Genomic DNA, 23,187 nt, shown 5'->3' with positions numbered 1-23,187 from the left:
ATATTAGTACAACCCAACTATCTCTGGACACATACACAGCTGAGCAGTTAATTTAATGTTGATAAATATCCCTTCAACTTAGAGTAACGTGATGTAGTTGCACATAAGTAAAATTCAAACTTATTACCCACTTTCAGAGAAAATTAAAATCAGATTTGAAGTAATCCATATATTTCGACCACTGATTGTGGTCCTCTTCAGAGGATAAGTACAGAGGGAGTTAAGAGCACAAAGAATATATACAAATGTGAGGTAACACTAAAAAGAGACGAGGGAAGGCTCAAGTGACATGTCCCTGGTGAGGCGAGGAGCCCAGCTGACCGCTGTATACATCACCATTCTCATGCAACACCAACGATGTCGCAATCACCACAGTCTCACTGGCGCCTACCCAATATCCGCTCAAATCGCTGAAGTTGCAGGTTACCAGCCGAGCGCACCAGCCGAGCGCCCACAAACAGACTCACGAACACACACACATAATGGATGCCATTAGACACGACCCACATAACTCACGGAAACATTATATATTAACGAACCACCCCCCTGGATATGTGTACATACCAAGTTGTAAAACAAATATAGTAGGTAATTAGTGGGTTGTCCTAGCCATGTGAGGCGACGGACTTTCAAGGTAGAATTATTAAACAAAAGGACAAAACGCACCTCAAACTTTGCTTAGTCAGTAGTTTCCGGCCAACAAAAAGGCCGTGCATCTCTCTCGTATGGTCATATCCCACTATCGTAAGATGCAGTTTGTCCACTGCCAATTAAACACTACCCTAACTTCAACACTTCAAAAGGACTATGGCCTCCGGATTGCATAGCTATATTGGCAATGAACAAATTACTTCCCACGACATAGGGGAATTGACCTTACGAGCGGTCAAATGGGCTCCCCTCCCCAACTCACCAAGGACTTGAGTCTTCCCTCGTCTCTTTTTAGTGTTACCTCACATCTGTATATATTCTTTATGCTCTAACCTCCCTCTGTACTTATCCTCTGAAGAGGACCACAGTCAGTTGTCGAAATATATGGATTACTTCATCTCTGATTTTAATTTTCTCTGAAAGTGGGTAATAAGTTTGAATCCCTTCAAATGTTAAACATGAAATAACAGACAATAAAGTACACTAATTTTCATGACTCCAAACATTTTAAGAGTTACCAGCAAACATAGTGTGTAAATCAGGTTCCCTCTAATACAACTTGCATTGTAAGTCCATTTCGGAGTTTTATGATTTTAAGTAACTGTTACATGAATTTTATTGTTGACAAACCATGTCACCTTAGAAATAAAATAACAACCTTATATGAGGTGGGCACTTCAGAGTCTGGAGTACCGAGTTGGCTCCCAACCTTCCCTAATCATAACTGTAATACACCTCAGTCTCAGTAGGGAAAAGATAAAATGAGAGGTGTGGACGCTTTTCCTGTCTGATATCGCAGCCAACAGCTTCACAAACGATCCTCATTTTCCTGTTAAACTCCGAACTCTAATTCTGTAGCTCGCGCTAAACGTCCAATATGGCCGACCCCACAGTTGTCACGTGACCTGTGGCCTAACTTGAAACCCGTTCATTTCCAGTAGAACTGTAACATACGGGTGTATGTTACTGGACTAGGTGATGTAGGGAGAGATTGACGCTCGGTTTGGCTGTCGGCCTAAGGACTGACGTGGCGTGGCGTGGTCCCCACGTGAGGGACCGACCGCAAAGGCCTAGCGACGCGTGTACAGAATTAAGTATGACTGAATTGTCCGGGTATGAATACGGTATGTGACTCTGAATGAGTGGAATAACTAGGACAGACCACTTGCTCGCGTGGGATCGGTAGTTGTAGGAGGGGAAGAGATGTCTGTATGAAAATGAAAAGATAGTTGTGTATAAAAAAGGGCTATTGCCACCGGGCGATTTTAGAGATACTTATTTCGTGGGGTCATGGCTTTGGAGGTGTGGGCAGGAGACTTGGGGTTGGGGGTTGGGATTAATATGTGCAACCGTGAGGTTACGTAGGAATATTTATTCTTATCATCATCCAACAAAGTTAGAAAACGAGTAGGAGGCTTAGTCTTAGGGAAAGATAGAGAAATTTGAAATAATTTTAGTGGTAGGTAAACTGAACGAGTGGCCTTGGCCAGACGCGACCTAATTGGAGTGACCCATCCTAGCCTTCGAGCGTTGTGTCAGGTCAGACTACCATACAACTCTTCATGCATCGATTTGCACCTACAAGCATACTTGTGGGGTACATGTACATCAGAGAACTACCTGACCGGTGGGGGCAGCTTGCGCCAAAAGAGATACAGAGACTTGGAGAGACTAAATATTTCTAAAATGAACAAATAACATACATTAATATTAAAAAAACACATCGGACGAGAAAAAATGGCGTCAAGCAGGTAAGTCGCAGATAGAAAACAACAACAACAACAGCTTCGTCAATGAATGGAATATGTTCTCAGCCGAGCCAGTTAATACTGTTCACAGTTTACAATTCACTTGAATAAACACTTTCGTGTTCATTACACAGAGTCAGTTTCAGTTATGGAGTGAACTTCATCTCGCGCAGAATCCAAACAGCCATGATTCATGCGCAGAAATGATGTATACTGTGTATTCGTTTGCAAAGTTTTTATGCGGAATTGGAAATTACAGTGCTTCTGCAGACTACTTATATTTGAGTGGGTTATGGGAAAAATATCTAGATATTATTAACCATTGGAAAAATGCTTTGAAGTACCAAAGTCGATTGAAGAAATATTTTTTCGTAGACCCCTTGTACCATCTAACAGCTCATCAGTAACACACACGCAGTCCAGACGACGCGCCTTCCATATTGAGGTATCCAGCAATACCTGGCAACATCAGTTGTTATAGTAGACAAATGGATTCAGCACGGATACTGTAACTACAAAGACTATCACAGACTTTCTGTCACATATGTACACTAATTTTTATTCTGATGCAGCCTAAGAAAAAAACTAAGCAGTGCATCATGAGCTTGACAATGATTTGGCGCATGTAAGGCGACTTCATCAGAACTGCTCGGCTTATAATTGTTTAAAATTTTGTAGTATTCATCATTGTATTAATATATATTGGCTGTGAAGCTCAGCATTGCCTCAAAGGAATCAGAATGATAGATTGTGAAATTGATTCGTAAGGCAAAGTATAATGGATGTATAACAACTAAATTGAATAAAACAAAACAAAGATGGCCGTGGCTAAGCAACACAGTTCACAGAAAACGGGTCAGTACTCGCTCGGAAACGGAAATACCAGTGTAATACAAACGACAATTAAAAAAAAAAAAAAAAAAAAAAAATGTCGGTGACGAAGATATCGTGAAATACAAATAACAAGATAAAAAACAACTTCTTTAAATGTGTTTACATGCTCGCATTGTGTTTGCGATTCGCCACGGTCTTGGATCCCGTGTTAAATTCGTGATCGACAGCTATTACTCTGCTAGGTAAGAGCTCAGAACTCATATTCAGCCCGATCTATGGGTAATGGTGTGACCTTACACATACACTCCGAACCCCTTGCCCACCACAGTTGGGGTGCTGGCTCATAGTGCAGCGATGCCGAAATTTTCAGCCACCAGGAATTAGCGATCGAGAACGGTATTCGGTCGGATTCCATCTGCATTGTTAGATTTGGACAATGCAACTCACCAAACACAAGGCAGCATATGCATATGCAACATTTTCCCCACGGAAAAATATCTAGGACCAAATATCATGTATAAACCATTCACCATTGTCTTGGATCACGTGTTGGACTCGTGATCGACAGTTACTAACCTCTCGAATGAGAGCTCAGAGCTCGTATGACCGATCTATGAGTAATATTGTGGCCTTACACGCACATACACACACCGAACTCTCCGCCCACAAGAGTTTGAGTAACACCCCGCAGCGCAGCGATACTGAAATTATTTCAGCCCTGGGCGGGATACGAATCCGGACCGCCGTAGTGGCAGGCGAGAAATCCAACCACTGCACCACGAGTGAGGATGGAGCCTTTGTTAGCACATTTTGCTAACTTTAGGGGTGACAGCAGGAGGCCTTAAGGCCTGCACTAGGCAGTACCATGTCCATTACCAGCTATTATCGCTATTCTTAAAGTTACCTAAATTTCTTTTAAAACACCCAATTGCTTCAGTGTTTGCTGGGCTCGAAGTCTGTTCCATTCATTACCATTCTGTTGGTAAACTAGTTATCGCCTATTTCCTTCTTAAATCTAAAATTGACCAATTTAGGTTAACCACCATGCCCAGGTAAATCTTTGCATATTTTTTTTCGTAATGTTATTTATTTCCATGAAAAACGTGTTGAAAACAAACATCATATCTCAAAAGCAGTTTTTAAGGGATTTTTTGACGAAAATATATGTCGTCTGCTAATTTGCATTCTAAAACACAACATACAGCGTTATATCTTGGTGTTAGTTTTCATGACGTCATGGTTTGTGTACCAGCCCAAACCATCTCAATTAACAATATCGTCATGTAGCGAAACAGACGATTTCTTCGGCTATATGAAAGTTTTTCAACGTCTTTTGAGGGTAGTCTCGATTCCGTAAATATATCTGACAATTATGGGCCATCAATTTGAACCGAAATATCTTTCTGAAGAAGTTTCCATATTGGGGCATCGTTGGTGGTTACCACATGTGTATATTGGTTCTGCAATGCTGTCCTTGAGCATTCAGTGTTTTTGCAGTGTGCTCGATTCCCTACAAAAATACTGCATTGCAGCACGTTTACGCTATGCCACCTGAATGCCACAAACATCTTTGTAAACAATGTCTACAACGTAACACAGATATTTTTTTTCATCTCGGTCCAAATATGCCAGTAAAAAGGTTAATCATGGTGATTTGTTACTATTACATAAAACTAATTCTTTACATGACAAGTTAGATACATTATTTTAGATTGTTGACACACTGTATAAAAACGAATGCTTCTGTACAAGTATAGCTAAGGAGATACCAATCCGTTTCAGCAAATTACAAGTATTTATTGCATTTATTATTATACTGCACGCCCTAACTTCTGTCTTATTGTTTATTTTATTCCCCCCTATGTTTTGATTATTTTCTCAATGTATTTTTTGTTATTCACAATATCTTATATTTTTCCCTAATGCTTCATAAACGGCCATTTAGTATTGTAAGAGAATCCAGTCCCATCGTTTAGCTCTCCGTGTATGTTATGTACGTGAATAGTGTTGTTGCTGGGAGGTTATCGTTGGCTTTCTTCCCCAGCCTTTCTCCCCGAGTGTTATATGTTATTGATCTATTATTATTCTCCTCCTCATTTCTCCTATTCTTTTCACCCCAATCGTATATTTTTCTCGGTGGTTCTTTCCTCATTTTATTATCCCGAAATTTGATATCAAATAGTCTGTGGCACTCGACACAATCACCAATCGTCAAATACAATGGGAATGCACAAAAAAAAAAAAAAAAAAAAAAAATAATAATAATAATAATGACAACTATGTGGAGTTGATGGCGCTACGGGTAGGTTTTACGAGAACGCCTGAAGCTGACGACGTTTTTGGCCATAGGATCAGTAATATCACATTTCAGTAAATAAAAAACTAGAGTTCATGTGTATTTTATTTGGCTATTATTGACTTTGGTAAGCACTAAAACACATTCCGATAAAACTAGACACTTTTAATTTTCAAAGTGGTTACACTTTTAATCCAATTCTACAAGTCCCCCCTCCCCTGCTGCCATGATATGATGACCTACAAGAACAATACTGTCGCCAGAACAGAACCCTGTGGTACTCCACTCCTCTCTCTCCAATTCGACATATTTCATCTTTCTCTGTTGTCATTCCGGAAGTCCTTCATTCATTCCAGTATGCTCCTTTTGATTTCTTCGTTTTTCAACTCCATATTCGTCTTTTCTGAGGCAACTTCTCGAAAGGCTTTTCAAGTTTTGGGCACAGTGCAGTCTATCCAATCCTCTCTTTCATGCCAGCCATTCCCGCATGAAAAAAATGAATTTGATTATCTATTACTTCTCTTTCTGAATCCTAATTGATTGTCAAACAAAATTCCCATCTCCAAGTGATTTATCCATCAACAAAATTTCTCTAATTTATTCAGTTATCCGTGTATTTATTTTTTTGTTTTTACTATTATATATTATTTGTTTATTTTTCTTTGGAGAACACGTTTTAACGGGTTACCACACTGGGCTATTTTCCCTTCAACATTCTACCTCCAACCTCCATTTAAATAACTAGAATATGACTTCGCTTAATGAAATCTAGACTTGTCTAAGAACATTTCAAGAATATTTCTAACATTCGTATAAGTTTACAACCTCTTAGTTCATCATTCCGCTTTCCCATATATGACGGGAAGATAATTTAATGTTTGGAGATTTGAAAAATAAAATATTGTAACCGAAGTCGTTTTTACTCAAACGAACTCTCAACTGTCGATGCTGGTGAAGCCCAGTGTAATAACCCGTTTATCCAACCACCGTATCCACTTTCAAATTCTATCGATTGACTGTGTAACTGGAGGAGCCGAGAGTCCTGCCACTACATCCAAGGTTATGGATGTGTAGCCGAGCGGGTTAAGGCGCTACTATTAAGGGTGAAACGCACGAGAGGCTGTTTAGCCGCTCAACCGCTGCGGCTGTTTAGCCGTTTTTATAGAACACACTACTTTTAATGGAATAGCGCGCATTAGCGGTTAAGTAATTAATGCGCGCAATTCCATTAAAAGTAATGTGTTCTATAAAAACGGCTAAACAGCCGCAGCGGTTGAGCGGCTAAACAGCCTCTCGTGCGTCCGTAGCCTTAGCCTTGGCCTCTGAGCGGTGAGTACGAGTCCTACACGTGACGCTCTTACAAAATATTATCTTAGAGATGCGTATTTATGTAGTTGTTGGTATTTAGTTGAGCGTGGGGTCCCGTTAATTTGCTTCCACTCCCCAAACTTTGCCTTAAATTCGTTGTTGTCCTTGTCCAGGATTATGATACGAGTACATTCAGGGCCCAATCATGAAATTGGTAGCGATGTCTCAACTCTCCAAAAGTTCGAATTTGAGGTTTTATTTTCGTGTAGTATGACAGTCTTCAGTGATAAATTCCTCAGATTATGAAGCCTATAGTATTATTATTTTCTTAACAGTTTAAACGAAGTCTATCACAGTGGTCTCTGCTCATAGCCCAGGCCTTTCCTCGCGGAGCCCAACTTGATCAAATAGGCTTAAAACCAGCCCTGGATACTTGATTCAACTTGTTCTACAAATCTATACATCCAAGTGGAAAACTATACTTCCTAACATAACGTTAAACAGTGTTGCTTCTTCAGCTTTTTACTATAACCTCTTATTGACCTCTCTGCCTCGGAAGATAACGCAATGAACTGGGCTATCGTTCGAAAGACGAGTCATATGATTTTACGAGTCTTCACCGTGGGCGAAAGAATAAGAAAATCATAAACTTAAGATATATATGAATATCGTGATTAGATTCGAATTAAAACCAATTAGTGTTAAGTGGATATAGTATTTTCATTAATTGAAAATATCAATACACAGTAGATTTAGAAATATCCATCGTAATGTCTTTAAATTTGGTAGGTGGTGTTATGTTGTATGCTCCTAAAAGTACGTCAGAGTGGGCGGTGAGAGAGAGAGAGAGAGAGAGAGAGAGAGAGAGAGATACATCTGCTATAGTGCATGAGCTATTAGTGATGATACAGCTGCCATATCACTCGGGGACACCATTCAGTGCATCTTAGTTTGTCAGTTGATTTCTCTTGTGTTAGCGTATGATCCACCCTGGGGCCTTTGTCTATGGGGTTTTGATTCATATTAGAAAAAATCCATATTTAAGGAAAGGTTTCTTCAGCTTGATAAAATCTCCAGATTGTGCTTAAATTGAAATATTATAGATAATGGTAATCGTATATAGACAGATTTCATATTTCCGAACGAAACATAATGAGACGGGGAGTCGTTTACTGTTCGTTTGGGATAGGATCAAGCAAAGTGGCATTTCCTATACAGGTGCACAAAATGAAGCAGAACAATGGGGACAAAATAAATAAATAAATAGATAAATAGATAGATAAATAAATAAATAAATAAATAAAAATATGTATGACTAATTCTTTGCTTAAGGTTCTGAATTGTCGTACCTGTGTCATGCTCCTTGGAAGTGCAAGTTGTTCGGTCGTTGGACTTGCCAGAGAATTCGTGTGACACCAGTGCTGATAAGGACAAAATATCGAGACCGGAAGCATGACCGTATTAGCGAGTTTCACGAAATCCAGATCATGTGCTGAGTCAGTGAAGAGGACTATTCAGGATCCCCCCCCCCCACTGGGAAAAGTAAATTAACGAAGCAGAGTGCTTTCGTATAATTACGTCTTCAGCACAGAATATGTAATTATACGAAAGCGCTCTGCTTCGTTAGTTTATTTTTCCCAGTGGTTACTTACGCATTTGTGGACAGACGTTCCTTATGTTTTTATTGCATGCAGGTGTTTTTATTGCATACACGTACAAACACAAGAGGACATGGAAAGAAACTCAAAAACATAGTGATAGAAGAGATCTGAAGAAGAACAGTTTTCCACACAGAATTGTGAACACTTGGAACAAACTGGACGAAAAAATAGTGTGTGCAAAAACCATTCACGGATTTAAGAGCAAATTAGACACTGCGAGATACAAAGGCGGGATACCACAAACATAGCTCCCCTTCCCGTAAAATACAGCTAGGTAAATACACACAAGTTGAATTTAATTTTATTTATTAGGCAGCTGGTAACTTGGGCGTTTAGTCGTGAGAGATTATTCCAGATGAGTTTCACATATTTGGCTCAAGCTCAATCCAAAGCAGTCTATTCTAACAGCAGTGCATGACGTGAGCACCGCCTACCGAATTCATAATAGCGGTTTTAGACGGGTGGGGCGTTATCTTGCAGGAAGTGTCGAAATTACAAATAATATATTGCAGCAATGGATTACAATGGCCAAACATAAATGCTGACAGGAAACATTTTAGTCCACAACAAATAAGAAAAAGTAAAATATGAAAACAACAAATACAGAGACAAACGACGAGATGCTGTAATGACTGCCATTTATCTTATATCATTTGTTTGTTATCATTACTTTGTTTATTATTATTTACTTGATTTTTATTCATTATTGGTTATCTGTCAATTTATTAATTACTATTTACCTGTTTGTTTATTAGTTAACTATACCTATGCATTTATTTATTATATTTATTATTATTTATATTTTCATTTATTCATTTATCATTATTATAAAAAAAAATCGCATCCGGCCTGGTTTTGGACCAAATGGTGTCGGCATGCTCCTCCTTTGTAATCCTTTGTAAAATAATCAGAGACAGAATTATGTTGTTGAGGTGTGTATGTAATAATATCGTATGCTAAATTTTCGAGCGTATAATACCGTATGCTAAAATTTTAGTCCGTGACTTATATGTGAAGAAGTTTATTCCAGTGACTACATGGTTATACGGAATTGCATATAGCTACTGGTAAATCTAAATTAATTCTAAGTCCTGGGAGCTTGATCTTTTCTTACACATTTACCTGTGTCAGACATACACACCCTGATTTATCTAACGGGTCCAGGTTCGATAAGCCTTTGCAAGACAGCAAGATTACGCGGTCCAAGCCCAGACAGTGGGCTTGGTTATTTTCATAGAGGCAGGTTACAAGCAAGCCCCCACCACAATAGCCGTTGATAGATGCCATGGCATGTGTATATATCTATGATTCACCCTCCTATGCCCCCACCCATCGCCGAGCCCAAGAAGGGGACACTAGGATTTGGGTATACATATTATCCCAACAGTCGGTCGAGGGAAAGTACATGCACCCAGCACCTCGGCACTACCGCTGCGGACCATGTGGTGTCGGTCCAGGCAGTAGCTTCTTGACTCAGGGCATGCCTAATCCAAATATTCAAGTCAGGCAGCCCAGCCGATTTGCCTCTGTGAGCCAAGAGAAGCCATCCTTCCTGGTCTAAATAAAGGACCAAAGAGGCATGTTGCTAATCCAAGGGGGACACCTTAGTACACCTACAAAACTAGGGCATCACTCAGCCTCCGGATTAGTGACCCATGGCAGGGTTGGATGGCCTTTGACTCAAGGAGTACATCTGCCCTTTTTATGGTTTTCTTTTTCCTCCATCTGGGTATCCAACACAACCTCCTCACTTGTAGGAGCCAGTAAATATGGCAACAATTTGATCTTGCGTCAAGTAGTACTGGGTTACAAGGTACCAAAAGAAGGATGAGCATAGGAAATATAACATGTAATTAACTGTAATAGTGAAAATATTTGCCATTGTTTTTAAGGAAAATCCATTATAACCTATGATTATGGGGTTTATTTCTTATGATATTTGCATGGTAACCCAAGACCCGTGCAAGGTGCACATGCATGAACATTGTGTCATGCAGGTGTACTATTTTACGTGGATTTTCTTCCTCGTCCTGTTGTCATTCTTCTTTTCTTTTCTCAGCACAGCAAATGGATTAAACATGTTTCAGGTAACATTTTTCTTTGCTACTTATAAGTAGTTATAGCATCTCACTTTTATAGTTTGAAAATACTCCTATAACATCACTTATGCTCGCTTAAATCTTTCAGACTAAGGGTGTTTTGCCCCATTGCAATTGACACCAGTACATCAAGGAAGACAGCTTTTTTGCTTATGCAATGAACCCCAACAACAGGGTGAAGTGAGTATGCTTAAGAAGGATGAGTTCATTTGCTTAGCCAATAGTGAAAATTTTTAGTTATATGTACTGAGTAGAAAATCAAAGAAGTGTGTTGCTGTGTATATATATATTCACTTGTACATTGGAACTAGAGAAACATACATATACAATTAATTTGAAACCTCCTTATTGGATATTTTTTTCTATTTTTTAATTATTAGGGCATCATCTCCTCCATTTTTGTGTGTTTGTAAAAATCTGTAGTTACTGAATTTATTTCTATGTGAACAGACCTAACTCATTGTATCTTATCTCTCATTTGCATTGGTTGTTAACCTGACCCTTGTGTATATGAACCCTCTAATGTGTGTAAATGTGAGGCACCATAATCCCTTCAAAGTCTGCACCTGGTTGTGTACACATCAATACAATCCTGCCTGAACCATGTGCTAATCTGTATATTTATCTAATTTTGTTTACCTAAGATGTCAGATCTCTTATATGATATAACTGTAATATCTTATTTGAGAGATGATGCCTTGACATTGGTGGGTACGCTTGAATATCTTAATGACTACAGGAGCTATGGTGATTAGATAAAGATCTCCCCAGGATTACCTGTGTCAAACAGGTCTTGTATTGAAAGATGAGACAAAGATTAATTCTCACACCCACAGTTGTGGGATCCAATGCTAACTCTGTGAGAAATGTAAAAAATACAGTTGAGGTTGATAGAAATCTTAAGCCCAGTGCAGAAACCGCGGCCATGAGACTGGATCAGCCCCTTAGAGCTGTACATTGGATTTAAGAATGGGCAGCTTAACTGTCCATCTTGCAAGACCTCTGTGTGCAAGTACCTGCCATTTGTCCCCCCAAATCAACATGGAGAGTACAAACAATGTTATGACAAGTGTCATTATCACCTAAAGGTCAAATTACATTGTCTTGTGTGCTTATGGGCTGTGTGCCACTGAATGTATGTGAGCACTGTCTGAAAAGATCCAAGTCTTGGACCTGATTAAGATGAAAATTTATAATACAATTTGAGAACCCTCATAAAAGGCCACAAGCTGGAAAGTTTGATGGAAAACCTGGAATTTATCATCTGTGATACTGTGGAAATATGTGAATTCTGAAGAGAGGAGATTATTTTTATTTTCTTCCAGGAGCAACAACCAGCACTGGCCAGGATCTAACACTTCACCCCATACTATACAACACATTATGGAAGACTGAATTGTACACAATCACTCCTGCCAACAACACAATATACACTCTATAAAAGATTTGTGGGGAAACACTGTTCTAGTTGTTGCATTCATCAGGGATACAGGACTGCTCGGACAGACAGTCTAGGGAACGATAACAACAACACAACAATCAGCAGTTCTATTTGTAAGGAGAGTATTACATTAAAGAGGAGTCATAGAAAATAATAAAGGAGAAATTTAATGAGGGTAACAGAATAGAAGAATAGTAGAATTTAAAAGTGATTGGCAGTGTTTTCTTTTTTAATGCTGTGTAACTGTGGTCTACAGGGATGCTACCAGTCCCAAAAATAGTGACTTTATGAAATTTATGCTCCCAATATCCTGTATGGGGAGAGGAAAAGCTTGTGCATCTGCAAAATAGTCATCACCTTTTGTACAAGAGAGTTAAAAGGAAAGAGCCAGGGAAGTTAGATTCTTGATTAACCAAGAGATTGTTGGTAATATGGTAAAATTCAACAGCAAATCAGGTAGGGTAACTTGGGTTGTGAGATACTCTTGAAATTTGTGTAGCACTAAGATGATGCCAAATGGCTCCATCTCCACCATTGAGTAGGCATATTGATAAGACTTTTACTTCATTGGCAAATAACATATGGGATGGGCCACACCGATATTGTTCTTCTGCAGACCCAGAGCAGTGGGTGAGATGCAGAGATGACTCATCATCCCGGGGGAGCAAAGAAATGGGGGAAGGAGGGGTGGTGAATGGGAGTGGAGTATGAGGGGATGAAATGTGTGGAAGTGGGTTTATGTTTTTGTTTTTTGACTACCTCCCTTGTATGGGGGAAAAAGCCATTGATACATGTAATTTCATCATTTCTTACTGGGGTAGATATTTGTATACACTATTTTTTTTCTGTGAATTTGTGGGGACTCAGAAGAATTAATCTGAATCAGTGAAACTTGCAAGCTCCATCAAATCACTAGAAGTATCAGTATTTTTTATTTTTTTTTTTTTATTCATCCATTGGTAAAGAAATCTATTGCTTTAGTGTCTAAAATTTCCATGTTCATCTGTACATCCTTATTTCTATTATCTAAATACAACAATCATTATGCCACCCAAAAGCCACTACAAATCAACAGATTATTCACATCAACGGACATCATTACCCCCTTTTTAGTCCGTTAATGAGAGGTAGTACTGTATTGTCACCAACTAAAAGTGGTAGGGAAAGGGGAGTTGTTGGTTGTCTTTACGTGTAAAAAAGTGGAAGAAATACAATTGAAGTTGATGAGAGATCTTTGGCCCAGTTTAGAGACTTGAGTACTGCACCATATGATGGAGGTGAGGTGGTTGACAGGTTTTGAAACTGGGCAGTTTTGATGTCCATCTTGCAGGACCATCCATCAGGGTTCCCACGGTCCTTGAAAATTCTGGAAAGTCCTGGAAAAAAAAGTGATCCTGGAAAGTCATGGAAAAGTCCTGAAATTCTGCCAAAAATCAAGTGGTCCTGGAATTAGGACTACCAGCTAAAAAAGTCATTGAAAGTCCTTGAATTCAGTGTTGCATGGATGTTGGTTGTGCTCAATATTCTACAGTGTGCAGTGTCTGACATAGCCAACATGGGAGTATCCGCTCTGAAAAGTCACATGAAAAGCAACTTGCATAACAGGATCAGCCAGTCAAGGCAAAACCCATCAGCAATCCGCAACTTCTTTGGAAAGAAGCAAGACGAAAAGGCAGATGATGCTGCAGCCAATGTCGCCTCCAGTGCACCAGTTGCTAGTACAAGTACAGCTCCACAAAGATCAGAGGTTGCAGCTGTTGTGTCAGATGCTGCCCTCCATGCAGAGGTTCTCTGGGCTCTGAAGCTTGTTATGAGCAACTACTCATTCAATTCATCATCTGATCTGGGCATGTTGTTCCCAAGAATGTTTCCGGACAGCCAAATTGCTAAAACTTTCTCATGTGGTGCTACAAAGTGTGCTTATCTAGTTTGTTTTGGCCTGTCTCCATATTTCCATGATCTGCTAGTGGAGAAAGTCAGAAGTGCGGAGTGCTATACCATATCCTTTGATGAGTGCATGAACCCTGTTTCACAGAATGAACAAATGGACTTCATAGTCCGTTACTGGGACAGTGATTCTGGTCAGGTCAGTGTAAGGTACTTTGGGTCACAGTTCTTGGGGCATGCTCGAGCAAGCGACCTACTCAACAACTTCAAGGAAGGGACACAACAACTAGATCCCAAGCGTCTGCTTCAGGTGTCAATGGATGGACCTAACGACAATTGGAAATTTTTCAATGACCTGCAACAGGAGCGCAAAACACAGGATCTCCCAGAACTTCTGAACATCGGAAGCTGTGGACTCCACACTGTCCACGGAAGCTTGCAGAAAGGAGCCAACGAGACTGGATGGAAGATTGGAAACCTGCTAAGGTCTCTGTGGCAGCTCTTCCATGATACCCCCGCAAGAAGAGATGATTTCACCACTATCACAGGGAGCAAGCTGCCATTGCAATTTTGCCAGCACAGATGGGTTGAGGATGCAAAGGTTGCAGAGCGTGCATTGCAGATGTGGCCCAACGTGGAGAAATTTGTGGCATCCTTCAAAGACCCCAAGAAGGCCCCTAGCACTGCCTCATTTGCGTCAGTGAAAGCTGCTTGTGAGGACCCACTCTCCGTCGCAAAGCTACAATTCTTCATCTCTGTAGCTAAACAACTCCAGCCATTCCTTCAGAGGTTTCAAACAGATGCACCCATGGCACCGTTCTTGGGACAGAAGCTAAAGGAAGTGGTTGTTGTGCTCATGGGACGTTTCATCAAAAAAGAAGTTCTGGACAAAGCAGACACCATGCAGAAACTGGCCAACCTGGACCCCAAGGACCAGAAGAACCAGATGCTGCCAAAACTTGTAGATCTGGGATTTGCTGCTCGAGAGTCTGTGAAGAAAGCTGCTGAGAAGAAACTGGTCAGTGATTTGAAGGTCCTGGCATTCAAGAAGGAGTGTGTGACACTGCTATCAGAGCTCACATCCAAGATGTTGGACAAGAGTCCCTTGAAACTGTCCCTGGTTCGATATCTCTCTGCATTGGCTCCAGATAAACTAGTTGCTCCTTCTACAGATGCGGCGACGAAGTTCCAGAAAATCCTCCAGATGCTTTTGAATGCCAACAGGCTGTCCGGGGAAGAGTGCGATGAGCTCCTTGCTCAGTACAAGGCGTTTGGCAGTGAGATGAGGCAGGAACATGCAGCAGATTTCAAGAACTTCACCCCAGATAGTGAGAGGCTGGACATATTTCTGGGCCAGTACTTTAAAGACCACAAGTACAGCAAGCTCTGGTCTGTTTTCAAGATGCTTCTCACAGTCTCCCATGGTCAGGCATCAGTAGAAAGGGGTTATTCTGTGAACAAGGACCTCCTGGTTCAGAACATGCAGGAGAAGACTATTGTAACTCTTCGTACAGTCTATGACAGTATCCAAGCCACGGGCCAGCACTTCACTGAGTTACCCTTCACTCCCAGACTGAAAAGGCATGTCAGGGCATCGAGGATGAGATACCAACAGTACCTCGCGGATCAGAAGATAGTATGGAGTCAATGACCAAGGAAGCAGACCAGCTGGCAAAGAAGGCAGAAACAGAGCATGACTTCACTTTGCTGGCTAAGTCCAATGCTTTCAGACTGAAAGTTTCTGAGAAGGCGGATGAAAATCTCAAACTGGAAAAGAAACTACAAGACCTCAAGCAGAAACTGAAATCAATGGAGTGACTATTTTCAAGAAAGAGCAAAGAATGAATTATACCTGATACTCTGATATATATATATATATATATATATATATATATATATTGTAATCTAACAGAGGAAGACTGCATAGTGTAATAAAGTGGGTGGAATCGGCTGGCTGTAAGGGGTGGAGGAGGCCAGAAAGATCAGTTTGTATTTGAAAATTGTTTCAGATATTCCGCTCAAAGTCCTGGAAATTTGATTATTTGTATCCTGGAATATCCTGGAAAAGTCCTGGAATTTAGTTTTCAATTTTCTGTGGGAACCCTGATCCATCTTTATCACCTCATTTTTGTGTATCATTGATAAGTTAATATTAACACCTGTTTTCCCAAAAGCTTGAGATCATAACAGTTTGATTATTTTCACAGCCATGACTTTTTTGAGGAGGAGAGTGCCCTCTGTCCGGGAATGAAACCATATCAAATGAGAAGGATGGCCAGTTTGATATGTGGAGGTCAAGTGGACATTAGGATGGATGAAATTAAAGTAAGTATATGGCAGAAACTATACACAACTTGGTCCTCTCAATTAGCCTTTATATATTTCAGAGGAGTGTAGTGTACATATTCATATGAAAACATTTCATCTGCAATATATATTTTGATTATTTGTGATTAGAGACCTCAAAGCATAGGGAGATCCCTGGAATTTTTTTTTAGATAAATACTGTACATAAAGTTGACAAATGTACACGAGTGGGTCATCAAAAACACACATGAAATTTATTGTAAAACATAAATCTTAACATTCTACACCCATTTTGAATTCTAATCCTTTTTTAACTATACATATTGTAGTGATAATAAAGGAACAATAAATGTATCCATGGATTTATTTAACAACTTTGGTTGCAAACACCATGGTAGAAGGTACAGAAATGTAGAAATACAGTGGTTATGATACATAAAATGAGATTATTAGGACAGTGACATACCCAAACTGGTGACATAACAAAAGAAGCCACAAAGGCTCTTAGAGGAAGCGAAAGCCAAAAATGGTAGGATGATGGAAGAAGAAAAACAGCATTTTTTTGGTGAGTTGTCAATTAGAAGGCGAGGAAATTGTTTCTAAAATAACAGAAAGTTTACTATCAATTACAGTGGAGATAAAGGACTACTTAAAGATAAACAAGCCTGATATTTTGAGTCTAGTCGAGTCAGAACTCCCAAAAAATGTTGACCTACAGTTGGGGTATAAATATACCTCCTGGAGAAGAGACAGGGAAGATAAATTGGGTGAGAAGTGATGTAAAAGTGGAAGAAGCAAATATAAGTGAAGGCAAGGCTGAAGTAATTCACTTCAAAATTAGTACTAAAGGCCAGAATAAGAGACTTCATGGTGGCACATATACCCCCCAAGAGAAGAGCATGGAATAAAGCTAAATATCAAGAAATGTTATTGCATAGTTATTGGATACACCTCTTTTCCTTAAGAAAAAATATTGAACAAAGTAATATAGTCCTTATTGGAGATTTTAACTGCAGTGAGGTCAACTGGAAGGATTGGGAAGCAAGCAGCAAAGCAGATTCTTGAGGGAATACCCTGTTAAGTGTAGCAATAGAGAACACAGTAACCAAATGAGTAAAGAAAATGACCTGGGTAAGAGGAGACGACATTCCCAATAGATTAGGTTTGTTACTAAACCAAAGAGCCAGACTTCACCAGGTCCTTGAACTACCTTTGCCCAATAGGAAAAAATGATCATGTAGCAATTGAATTTTAAGTGGAGGATGAGGAAATATAACCAAGGAATGAATCACACAAGCAAGGGAGACTCTTAGGAAAGTAGATTACTTAGGGTGGAGGGTTGTGGAGTGTATTCAGGGATGGAATGGGTGGGAATGATTTTATGCCTTTTTCTTTTTGGCTACCCCCCTTGTAAGGGGGAAAAAGCCTTGGTATATGTATGTATGTATGTTAATTATTTCATAGTTTCTTCAATCTGCTTTTTTTGTAACTTGATAATATTGGAGAGTTTTAACTATCAAAATCTAACATCAGTGAGTTAATCAGGTAACAGGTCTGCAAATTACTTGTATATCTAGTCACTCTTATTATTGGTGGTCATAGCATCATCTTCTTTTACAGGAAGGAGAGGAAGAAATTACATTGTTACTACTTGGAGGAGCTTGCACAGGAAAGACTACTTTACACAAACAGGCTCGCCTACTTTATGGGGATCAGTTTCCAGACTCAGAGCGAAGAAATTACACTCTATATATCAGACATAACATTATTCAGTGTATGTGTAAAATTATACAGGCTATGACCAGTTTAGGGGTAAGCTATTCAATGAGTCTTGATCTTCCATTGAATTTTACGATTTCCTTTCCTTATCAACTAAAAATCTCTTGATAAAGTACATACCTTTTGTAGTTGTGATTTACATAAGTTTATGCTTGTAGTGCCCTGTCTTATTATTGTTTTTCTCTGTAGATATTTTTCAAAGAATGGGTAAAAGGTCAGGAAAGAATAAAAACACAGTACCTATAGAGAACTGGTCTCTTTTCTTTTTTCTTTCAATGTACATTTTATCTGCAAGGCTAGGAACATATTTGGTCACTTCTATTTGTATTCTTGTAATCTTGTTTGTATACTTCAATTTATAGGGAGAATTTTGATTTCTGTATGTAGGTGTTCAATTAGGGTGATTTTGGTGCATCTTCTTATTATCCTTTTTCATGCATCACAACACCATTCCAATACTCATACATAAACCCTATCTTCCAACTCCCTTTTCAGCCCTGCTCTCCTCCTCACCTTGTTTCTCACTCTATCCAGCCTAGTAACCCCTACCATACTTCTCAGGCATTTCCTCTCAAACACATTTAAATTCTTCCTTTTTTTCCTAGTTTATCTCACATTTTTCTCTATTTCCTTTAACCATCTCCATTCCCTGGCACCACCCCATCCATGTATAAATTGAACAGCCAAGGCGACATATCTGATAAACATGGAAGGGAGAAGACCAAAGAGGATGGTTGTGAATGAACCATAGATTGCTGCACCCTGAAGGGATTTCTCTTTGTCTTTGCTGGTTTTCATGAGGGTATGAGGGGGGAAGGTTGTGGTATACACATGCACCAGTATGCTTGTAGGTGCAAGTTGATGCACACGGAGTTGTGTGGTAGTCTGACCTGACTCTATGCTTGAAGGCTAGGATAGGTCATCCCAATTAGGTTGCGTATGATCAAGGCGTCAGATCGGCCCTGGGTATATATACCACCTGCCCCAAGTGGGCAAGCCGCTGATTCAGTGATGGTAGATTCCATTCGGTCTGCCCTCAGTTCTGTAGCTCGCCGATAGGCCTTTGCGGTTGGTCCCACCCACATGGGGGGACCGCATCATGTCAGGCCGTAGGCCGATGTAGAAGTGTCTACAGAATAAAGCACACAAACCAAACCGAGTGTCAACAGCTCCCTACATCACCTTTGCCCATAAGGTCAGCATGTAAAAGAAGTGGGGCACTACTGTAGATGTGCTGTGTCTTGCTGGTATGCTTTTGACCTGGGCAGTGGGTGGAGGACAGAAATGACCCTTTATCCATGAGGAGCTAAGATAAAAGGGAAACAAATGGGAGTGGGTTCTCGCCTTGTCTGGCTACCTTTGGTATAAAGATAGAATATATGATTCTAATGAAGTTGTCATAGGATTGTGGTAAAATAAACATGATTTAACTAATTACGATAGGGCATTACAAGTATATTTATTGTTGTAAAGTAGGTGAATAAAGAAAGTGCCTCAAAGTAAAAAAAAAAAAAAAAAAAAAAAAAAAAAAAAAAAAAAAAAAAAAAAAAAAAAAAAAAAATTGATATTAATTTCCATGACCGTCATGCAAATGAAAATATTTTCATGTAAAGGATATAGATACCCAATATTCTTATTACTTATATATGCAAACAAATATTGATTTAAATATTTTTTTCAGGTGTCATATGAAAAGGTGGTGTTGGAAAATAAGATTACTAAACATGATTTGACAAATGTGGATAATGTGATTCTTGATGACGGAAGGATAATGTTAGATATTGATTATATTGTGGAGTGTGTAAATCTCATGCTAGAGGATGAAGGTGTTTTGGAAGTTATCAGAAGAGGTGATGAATATCATTTGATGGAAAATGCTACCTATCTTTTTGAGAAAGTAGAAACTATATTTGATGAATCATATCTTCCAACAATGGAAGATGTACTTAAGATGCGCTACCCAACAAAAGGAGTTACCAAAAGCGACTTTACTATAAATGCAAGAAAGTTTGTATTTATTGACGTTGGTGGCCAAAGAGGAGAACGAAGAAAATGGATCCATTGTTTTGACAGAGTAAAGGTGATAATGTTTTTGGCTTCTATAGCAGAATATGATCAAGCTGTTGAATCACCAAAATATGGAGATGGACCAACAAACAGAATGGTGGACAGTTTAGAAATTTTCAAATGGATAATGAATTATCACTATTTCTGTGACACCTCTACTGTATTGTTCTTGAATAAATATGATATATATCTGAAGAAGATTATGGTGTCTGACATATGCCATCATTTTCCGGAATATACAGGTATGGAACTTTTGATTATAGTACTGGTACTGTATTTTTTGGTGTAAGAGGTACAGATTTTTTACTTGGAAATGGGCTGAAAATGAGAGATGTCCCTTGTATACCAGTGCACCTTGTGTATGGATTTTGACCATTATCAACCTTGTGATTTTTTTTTTTCTCATAAAAAATGTGTTACAATGATTTAATTACTAACAAGGAAATAACACATCACACAAAAAAATAAATAACATTTGTAAAGAAACACAAGTTAAATATACAGACTAATTACAGAATTTCATAATGAATAACATGCATTATTAAATAAGATTATTTCTTTGAAATCCCAATAAAAAGGACAGACTAGCAAGCTATTTACTGACAAGTACAGTGCTACCTCTCATTAACAGACTAAAAGGGGGGTAACGGTGTTCGTTGATGTGAATAATCTGTTGATTTGGAGTGGTTTTTGGGTAGCATAGTGATTGCACAGCACTAAACAACAGCACCAAAAACACCGAAAACACAGCGAAAACACCGCAAACACGGCTAATTAATGTCTGTTAATGAGAAGTAGTACTGTATAGCTAATGCGGGTCTTGAGATTTGTATGCCAGAACTGGTAGGCTATCTGAAGAGGTTATTCTTGTTAGGGAGTCTTGAAGAGCAGTCAGCTACTCCATGATGAAAGAAAGAAGTGCAGGAGACAGGATAGTGAGCCTTGATGCTGGGCGAAGGAAGAATCGTCAGGCACAGACGTCGGGAATGATTGTTTGCAGCCGTCTTGGTGAGACTGAGTGGTTAGGAGGTAGATGTATGATAATTTCTCCCCTGGGTAAATTTTTGTAGACGTTAAAGAATTACCAGGAGATTGCTGAAATGACGAGTATTAGTCTACATAGTCTTCGCTGACAACCATGGCATTTTCTCAGCTCTACTCGAGACTTCTTCTCTTCTGTTTCTGTTTCTCTTTTACTGGAGACTTCTTCTCTTCTGTTTCTGTTTCTCTTTTCACTGTCTGTCAGCTGCTTTATATATCACCGCAAATGACCCAATTGTTTTGATACCTGCCTGTAAAACATCTGTAGTTTGGATTTCTAGCCAATGAGCAGTTAGTGCACCATGTTCATCTGCTAGGAAATATGTAGTTGGCCTATAAATACTGGGGTTTGGGACCTGGGTCAGCTTATGATGATGAAGTCTACAAGCACACACAACTCAAGAATCAAGAACAGCTCAAGTATCAACAACAAATAACAAGTCAAGAATCAACTGAAGAACAGCGCAAGAGTACTCAAGATGCCCCCTGTGGCCAAGAAGAAGCTAAAAGGATATGATGTTGCATTCAAGTTAAAGGCACTCAGTTTTGCTGAGGAGCATGGTAATCGGGCTGTGGCTAAAGAATTCAGCATTAATGAATCAATAGTCAGAAAGTGGTGACAGAAGAAGGATGAACTTAGAAAGATGAAGAAAGAAAAAATCTACAGATCTAAAGCAAGGTGGACATTCCTGGAAGAGAAAGTGGAGCTTTGGGTGAATCAGCACCGAGTGGCGGGTTAAGGGATAATGACTATCAGTATAAGACTAAAGGTGAAGACGCTGGCCAAAGAAATGAACATTAATGAATTTCAGGGGGGCACATCATGATGTTTCTGTTTTATGTGTAGAATGGAATTGGTGATTCAAACAAGAATGACTGTCTGGCAAGAGTAGGTGACAACTTTTAGAGAATATACAAGAGACATAATCAGAGGACAGGAGATTGGTCTGAACTGGGTAGCCAACATGGATGAGGTACTGCTAACATTTGACATTCCAGTGACAAAAACAGTTAAAAGGACAGGAACCAAAAGTGTGCCAATTAAAACTACCAGTTGTGAGAAGGAAAGTTTCACTGCAATCCTCCGGTCCACAGTATTAGCGTAAATGCTCTCAATGTTGATTTCCAATAGGAAGACAATTCCAAAGGAGAGATTCCCACCAGGTGACATCATTCATGCCAATTCCAATGGGTGGATAGAAGAAACCATGATGAATGACGGGTTCAACAGCACCTACGCAAAGAAGCCAGGAGGCTTTTTGCATGTGCAGCCATCGCAACTCATTATGGATTCAATGACTTCTCATAAGACCGACTCGGTAAAAGAAAACCTTATGCACCAGAATTCCAAGCTTGGAATCATCACAGGAGGCAACAAGTCACTAAAGAACCATCTTCGAATGATGTGAGAGAAGTGGATGTGTGAAGGAGAGCAAACCTTCACTAAAACTGGTTGTCAGTGATGTGCTGGATGCCCCCAAGTTGCTGAGTGGATCGTTGAATCGTGGAAAAAAGTGAAAGAATCAACTACAGGAATACCTCACTATAAGACAGAGTGCTATAAAGTAGGTAAAACAAATGTTGGGTGTATGTGAAAGCCCCAGGAGGCAAAAAATTGAGGAGGGGGTTGACATGGTCCATGAACACCACCCCCCTATATACATGTAAAACCTACCTCGATGTACGAATTTTCGCATTGCGACCACTCAGCTGGGAACACAGCTCGGTTGTATAGTGAGGTATTCTTGTATTGTGAATGGATTTCACAAGTCTAAAATGCTGCCTCCTGAAATAACCTTGCCAAAATTTGATAACAATCAAAACGCAGATTCGGATGCTGAAGATAATGATGATTGCCAAATGGATACAATTACACCAGAGCTAGCTTAACTGTGTAACAATCTATTTCAGGATGACACTGAAGATGAGGATATCGATGGCTTTTTCAGTAAGGAATACAAATGCAATTGAGAATAGACTTTAAGAACAATAATTACTGGTATGTATGCTAAGTGCGGTAAATTTTTCTGTGGTGATGGTGTTCACTGATCAACTGATCTTGTTATAT

General features: G+C 39.4%; 1 protein-coding gene across 4 annotated transcripts in view; it reads left to right on the top strand.

Moving 5' to 3' along the window:
- LOC143037611 (guanine nucleotide-binding protein subunit alpha-14-like) overlaps positions 1–23,187 on the top strand; it is a 56,928-nt gene that overhangs the window by 29,214 nt on the left and 4,527 nt on the right. For 2 of the 4 annotated variants that reach the window (XM_076206110.1, XM_076206108.1), the window contains exons 2-5: positions 10,686–10,777; positions 16,133–16,250; positions 17,853–18,044; positions 19,693–20,320. In XM_076206110.1, coding sequence (XP_076062225.1) covers positions 10,755–10,777; positions 16,133–16,250; positions 17,853–18,044; positions 19,693–20,320 — 961 coding nt within the window. In that variant the 5' untranslated portion in view covers positions 10,686–10,754. Of the gene's footprint in view, positions 1–8,445; positions 8,773–10,679; positions 10,778–16,132; positions 16,251–17,852; positions 18,045–19,692; positions 20,321–23,187 lie in introns of those variants that run through there. The other 2 variants (XM_076206109.1, XM_076206111.1) reach the window with 2 other exon arrangements.

The sequence above is a fragment of the Oratosquilla oratoria genome, chromosome 22 (assembly GCF_046742065.1).
Source record: "Oratosquilla oratoria isolate Oo_2021 chromosome 22, ASM4674206v1, whole genome shotgun sequence".
In the NCBI taxonomy this organism is placed as follows: domain Eukaryota; kingdom Metazoa; phylum Arthropoda; class Malacostraca; order Stomatopoda; family Squillidae; genus Oratosquilla; species Oratosquilla oratoria.
Note: the sequence above shows the minus strand (reverse complement) of the source record. Positions and strands in the feature narration are given on the sequence as shown.